We start from the raw sequence: 7,272 nt of genomic DNA on the forward strand, positions 1-7,272 counted from the left end.
CTTTGGTTTTTTGTTTTTACACTTCAACAATCAAATGGATGCTTAAGTCTATTTAACTGAATTTGAATTACATTACAACATCGATGCTGTAAAAAAAAAAAAAAGCTTATAAAATTGAAAATAGTCACATAGACTTCACCGGAAGTCATCATTGGCTGAAAAACACTAGCTGTGCACACAGGCCATTAGCATGAAGATGTGCAAAAATGTGAATTCGCGGCTCCTTTAAGAAGCTCTGCGCTGATTGGCTTCTGACGAGCACGCGTTTCTCTTCATTCAAGATGGCGGCGGCTCCAGAGCGGCAGTGGAGCGACGAGCAGCTAAAAAGTGAAGAAGTGCCGAAAAAAGAGCTCATTAAGTTCATCCAGGACAGCGCAGCACACTCGGTACTGCAGCACGCAACGCACACCACACCATGCAGTGCACACTACACCCTACAGTGCACACTACAGTCTCAAACACTGTGTGTGGAGCTGCGCGCGGAGCTCATTTTCGCCTCATCACTGCTGCGCAGACTCTGCAGATGCTGCTGTTTATGATCATATTCATATTTGTATCCGTCATTATTTCACACCGTGTTGTTATTTTACCGTAAATAACAGTTTAAGCTCAAATTGTGTGGTTTAAAATATGTTTTTAGTTTTTAAATCCTCCTGCGTCATTGTTTCTGACAGTGTAAAAGTGGGTTTATTCACTGCAGTCAGTGAGAAACTTCTTATTAACTTTTTATTAATCGTTTAATTTAAGGTGAAGTTGGTTTTATATTCGCACTTGGTTCATTTTAAGGGTCTCTGTTTTGTTTACCATACTAACTTCAATATTGGGTCTGAAATTAAAAGCATGAATGTCTTCAAAACAACATCAGCTCTATTGAATTGACTGTGAACAGTGTTGTGCTTCAATAGTCATCGGCTATTAATAAGATTTCACTATTTATACCTTTGCAAATAATACGTTTCTTAAAATTGTATTATTGAGAATGACCGAATATGTGAATATAAAACCAACTTTAACTCGAAATAGTTGGGATAGATTTAGCTTTTTGTTATTTAGAGATTTTGTCATTTTGTGTGTTTTGATTATATTCACATTTTTATCCGTCATTATTTCACATTGTTATTAATAATACATAATTATAATAACATTAATACAATTATTAACAACAGTAGCAGCTCAAATTGTGTCATTTACAATTAACCTTATCATATAAATACTCCTGGCATTGTTTCTAACGGTGTAAAAGTGAGAAACTTCTTATTCATTCATTCATTCGTTTTCTTGTCGGCTTAGTCCTTTTATTAATCAGGGGTCGCCACAGCGGAATGAACCGCCAACTTATCCAGCAAGTTTTTACACAGCGGATGCCCTTCAAGCCGCATGTGTTTGGACTGTGGGGGAAAACCCACGCGAACGCTGGAAGAACATGCAAAACTCCACACAGAAACATTAACTTAATAATAGTTTAAATTTGTATGTTTGTTTTAGAAGTGATTTTATTTAGACATTTTCAGAAATATCAGTAGTTTTAATTAAAGTTCATGTAAAAGTTATAAATGCATGTCAATTATGATTGTGAAACGATGTACAAGTAAAACAGATTATGAGGGTTCTTGAACTCTTAATATTGTGTTAGTTTGAGTAAAATGGGAGGATTTGTTTGACTTTACAAAGCTCTGATGACATTTATTACATATTTAAAATAAAATACAGCTTTTTTGAGAACATTTAGTGGAAATTAATGCATGTTTTCAGGGTTATACAACCAAATATGGATTTCTTAACTCCTCTGAAGTTTGGATTCTTAAAATGAATAGAAACATTTTAACGGTACATTTGTATTATTTTTAAGCTAAAAAGGCTGTATTTGACAAAATATTTATTTAAAATTAGGAAGAAATGTCATTAGTTTACAGACCAAAAAATAATTACCTGAAGTGAAAACTGTATTATGTATTTTATTTAGAAAAACATTAAGGCCAAAAGTAAGCGGCAGTGGTGAAGTGGTCAGTGTGTCGACACATGCACTCCAGGTCTCAGATTCCTGCCTCCAGATCCTTTGCCGCTTCTTCCCCTCTCTCTCCTCCCCATGCTGTCCCTCAATGCTCTCTCCTGTTCATTAAAGGCAGGGGTGTCCAAGCTCTGTCCTGGAGGGCCGGTCTCCTGCATAGTTTAGCTCCAACCTCCTTCAACACACAAGCCTGGAAGTTTCTAGCAAAACTAGAAAGAGCTTGATTAGCTGATTCAGGTGTGTTTAAATGGGGTTGGAACTAAAATATGCAGAAAATAAGCAGGAGTTTGGACATGCCTGATTAAAGGTGTAAAACCCCTTATAATAATTATTTAATAAATAATAATAATAAACCTGAATAATAATAAAAAATTAAAAAGGGAAAAATACATTTATTTCTGGTTAGATTATTGTCAGACCATTATAGAATAATCCAGAAGAACTTAATTGTGTGTGTAAATTTATATATAGCAGCAGCGGCAGCAGTAATGTGGATGATGTACTGTACTGGTTCATTGTAAAGAAGGAGCTGAGCAGAAAGGCAAAGCTCTCTATGTATCGGGTCAGTCTATGTTCCTACCCTCACCTATGCTCATGAGCTTTGGGTCATGACCGGAAAGACAAGATCTCGGATACAAGCGGCTGAAAGAAGTTTTGCAGGGTGGCAGGGCGCACTCTTATAGACAGGGTGAGGAGATCTGACACCCGGGAGGAGCTCAGAGTAGAGCCGCTTCTCCTCCACATCCAGAGAAGTCAGCTGAGGAGGCTCGGGCATCTGTTATGGACGCCTACCTAGGGAGGTTTTCCAGGCATTCTTGTCATCATTGGTGTGACGAAGCAGAAGTGTGTATGGTGTGTTCACTGTCAGTGGAATGTAAGTGTAATGATCTTCATGCTCTCCTCAGTTTCTGGCTGAACACAAACTCCTGGGAAACATCAAGAATGTGTCGAAAACAGCCAAGAAAGAGCAGCTGATCGAGGCCTACAACCAGCTGTTCCAGAGCCAGGTGTGTGTGTGTGTGTGTGTGTGTGTATGGAGGACTGTGAAGTCAGATGATGATGGTCTGTGTGTGTGTGTTTATGTGTGGATGACTGTGAAGTGTTCAGGGTGACGAGTCTGAGATGATGGTGTGTTTGTGTGTACTGTGTGTGTTTGTGTGTGTGTGTTTGTTTGTTTGTGTGTGTGTGTGTGTGCATTTGTGGTGTTTCTGTAAGGCATCTTTCCATCTGTGTGTGTGTGTGTGTGTTAATGTGTTTACTAATGTGTATTTGTTTGCGTTAGTGTGTGTGTGGTGTGTGTTTGTTTATAAATGTGTATGTGTGTTACTCTATGTACGTGTTTGTGCATATATCAATGTGTGTGTGTGTGTGCGTGCGTGTGTGTGCGTGTGTGTGCGTGTGTGTGCGTGTGTGTGCGTGTGTGTGCGTGTGTGTGCGTGTGTGTGCGTGTGTGTGTGTGTGTGTGCGTGTGTGTGCGTGTGTGTGCGTGTGTGTGCGTGCGTGTGTGTGTGTGTGTTAGGGCTGCACGATATATCGTTTCAGCATCGAAATCGCGATGTGCGCATCCGCGATAGTCACATCGCAGGAGGGTGCGATGCAAAAAAAAAAAAAAAAAAAAATTACATATATATTATGGGTGGAGCCGAACCGGAATACGGTATTCGGAAAAGCAGGAATAGAGTGTTTTTACGAATACTTAAGTCAAACAATACTTGATAAATTATTTGTATTTGGGAACAAGAAAAACATTATATCAAAAAGCTGCGTTTCCTCATGAGACCGCAGTGCATGCCCGCGTGAGTGAGTGAGTTAGTGAGTGAGACGTTCAGGAGTCGGTGGGCGGGGTGGGGCCGGGGTAAGGAGACTGAGCAGGCTGCTTCTCTATACAGCAACAGAGAAGGCTTGGCAGAGCGAAAAATACTTTTCTGCATTACTATTTTTGTTTATTTTATCATACTAAAATAACACGTGACAGAAGTTCACTCAAAAGTGAATGTTCTTTCTGTTATTAATTACTAACACTCCCGTCATTCCTACTACTTTCAGAGCATAAATTTTGATATTTTACCATATGAAAATGCAAAGCAGTTATGAAAATTGAGAAATTAAAGCAATACAGAGATCTGGTCCCGCGTCAGGTCAGGGTGCACCTGTAACCTTAAAAACGCAGACGCGGCGGAGGCGCACTAAACTCACACAGGAAAGAACTGGGCATTCAATTCATGTTTTAGTGAAATAATTCTTTAAATACAGCTCTTTTGATCTCTAAAGGGGAAAAAAGCAAAAGAAATTTGTCGTTAAATTAATTTTAGCAAAGACGCAACTGCCAGTCATTTTCACATTCGTTTTTCAGTTAGGGATTTGGTCTATTAGAGTAACCTAATAAAATTGTTTTGTTGAACATTGTAGTCTACACAATAATCGATATTATAGTTTATTATATACATTAGCTATTATTAAAACTAAACTATACAATTGATAGAACAAAACCCCTTTTAATGTTTGCTTTCATTTTGACACCGCTAACAGTTGTAATAAGAAACATCACATTATGCAGAAGCATGCAGTCTCAAGTTAAAAACACCTTTTGAGTTTAACGATGATCAGCCTGCCAAGTCAAGTTTACAGTGTCATAAATGAAATGGGTAGCATGAGTAAAGGGGATTTGCCCAGCACACAACCTCATGCGCTGCAGGTAGGCTGAATGATAATCTTTAAAAATATATAGGCTATGCAATACAAAACTTTAAACATTTAATTATTTTTTAATGAAAAGAAAAGAAATCAGGAGAGTAAAATATAATTTAAACCACTGGTCTGGCGCTGATACTTTATTGTTTGTATCCAGAAGAAGGAGAAAAAAGCAGATGAAAACCTGGCTGAGGAGACGGCGATAACATATCAGTTCATCAGCAAAGATCACGACATCATTGTGAGGCGTTTATCATACAACGCAGTTCGTGTTTATAATCATTAGTATTAACTAGTATTAATTCTCTCTCTAGACTTAGTTTTAGGGCTTGTTCTTGTCGGCGCAATATAGCCTCGGCTTATTGCACGTACGAATCCGATTGTGAAGAATGATTAAGCGCTTGCATTTTTTATTGGATCCTTTTCGCAAGTTATTCATTGTTTTGTTTTTTAAGTGGTGGGAACATTATTTACTGGCAAACATGTTCCTCGATCTCGTACATCAACAAATAATGTAGCCTACTTAAGTTAATTTACCTTTTATGTAAAAATTAAGGAATAACCGAATTTAATATTAATAAATAAAACATCCGTATAAACGTACATGTTTATTTTTGAACTTTCGTTAATAAAACAACACAAAACTGTTTATAAATATTGTAGTTAAATATTAAATTACTTTAACTGCTTGAAACTGTATAATAATAACAATTAAACGTTACATTTTTAAGAACTTAACAACAATTCTAAATGGCACTTTACTAATCAGTGTAATAATAATATAAATATTAATAATTATAAGTAAAAAGAAAATATTAACCTAGTAACAATATAAGTCAGATGTTTAAAAAAACAGCGTAGTTTCTCTCCACCTTTTGTAGTCATATTTTAAATTATTTGCCAGAAAAACTAACATGTTATAGGCACAACACAGAATAAATCCCTAATGGCAGAGATCACAAAAGAGGAAATAGGGAAAGCAATTTCAAGATTAAAAGTAAATAAAACACCTGGCTCAGATGGCTTCCCAGTTGAGTGGTACAAGGTCTTCAAAGACCAGTTAATCCCCATGCTTCACGAGTGTTTTAACTACATGCTTAAAGGTGGTGAACCACCAAGAACATGGAGTGAGGCAATCATTTCGATTATTCCTAAAGAGGGTAAAGATAAGAAAGAGTGTAGTTCTTTTAGACCAATTTCTGTATTAAACACGGATTATAAATTATATGCATCAATACTAGCTAAAAGATTGGAAGATATAATACCAGAATTGGTGGACCTAGACCAAACCGGATTTATAAGGGATAGGCAAACACAAGATAATATTAGGCGGGTGCTACATGTTATTGATCATGTCAACAAAAAGAAAACCAGAGCTGTAGTTATTAGCTTAGATGCGGAAAAGGCATTTGACTCAGTTCGTTGGGAGTATTTATATTTAGCACTGACAAGATTTGGCTTTAATGAAGACTTTATTAGATGTATTAAAAATTTATATTCATCACCAAATGCAAAAATTAGGATTAATGGTCATCTTACCAAAAGTTTTGTTCTGGAAAGAGGCTGTCGTCAAGGTTGCCCCCTTAGTCCAACCCTTTTTGCTTTATTTATTGAGCCTTTGGCACAGTTAATAAGAGACGAACCGGGAATTAAAGGAATAACAGTTAGAGGTTCAGAGCAAAAGATCTGTCTGTATGCAGATGATGTTCTTTTGTTTGTTGGAACACCAGAACTTAGCATTCCTAATCTGATGTCAGTTTTAAATAAATTTGGCACCTACTCTGGTTACAAGCTAAATATCCAAAAAACACAAATTTTAAGCTTTAATTATTTCCCTCAGAAAGATATGCAAAATAAATTTAATTTCAAATGGAACTCAACAAGTTTTAAGTACTTGGGTATTAAAATAACTAAAGATTCTACACAATTGTTTGATAGTAATTTTGGCCCTATAAATAAGAGTATAAAATCTGACATAGATAGGTGGTCCCAGTTGCCCTTAGAGATGCACAATAGAATAGAGACAATAAAAATTAATATAGTTCCTCGTCTTCTATACCTCTTCCAATCCCTACCAATCGAAATTTCATCAAAACAGTTTAGAGAATGGGACAAGTGGATTTCAAGATTTTTATGGAGGGGCAGGAGACCTAGAGTTAAATATAAAACATTGCAGTTGTCTAAGGAGAAAGGGGGAAGATCACTGCCTTGCTTGTCTGACTATTACAAAGCTGCCCAGTTACGGCCCTTAGTAATCTGTTGTAACTCAGAACACACTGCAAAATGGAAAGACCTGGAAACTTCACAAATTGATATCCCACTACAATCATTATTGGGTAGCAAGATTTTACATAAACACTATTTAAATAGCTTAAATCAGTGGTCCAGGGTTCCCCTTAGAATCTGGTTTAAAGAATGTAATTCTCCACTACTCGAAAAACAGTCTAGACTGATTAAATGGGTAGCATTTGACCCTGACTTTAAACCAACTAAAATCGATGGGAGGTTTCAAGCTTGGTATAGGCTCGGCATCACTACATTTAGCTTGATTTCCTCAAATGGGGAATTAGATA

General features: G+C 36.8%; 1 protein-coding gene across 1 annotated transcript in view; it reads left to right on the forward strand.

Moving 5' to 3' along the window:
• Nucleotides 1–274: 274 nt before the first annotated feature.
• fkbp3 (FKBP prolyl isomerase 3) overlaps nt 275–7,272 on the forward strand; it is a 17,530-nt gene continuing 10,532 nt past the window's right edge. Inside the window, 2 exon segments of the mRNA NM_001077770.1 lie at nt 275–386; nt 2,914–3,015. Of these exon segments, the coding sequence (NP_001071238.1) occupies nt 282–386; nt 2,914–3,015 (207 nt within the window). The 5' untranslated portion in view covers nt 275–281.

Source organism: Danio rerio, chromosome 20, assembly GCF_049306965.1.
Source record: "Danio rerio strain Tuebingen ecotype United States chromosome 20, GRCz12tu, whole genome shotgun sequence".
Taxonomy (NCBI): domain Eukaryota; kingdom Metazoa; phylum Chordata; class Actinopteri; order Cypriniformes; family Danionidae; genus Danio; species Danio rerio.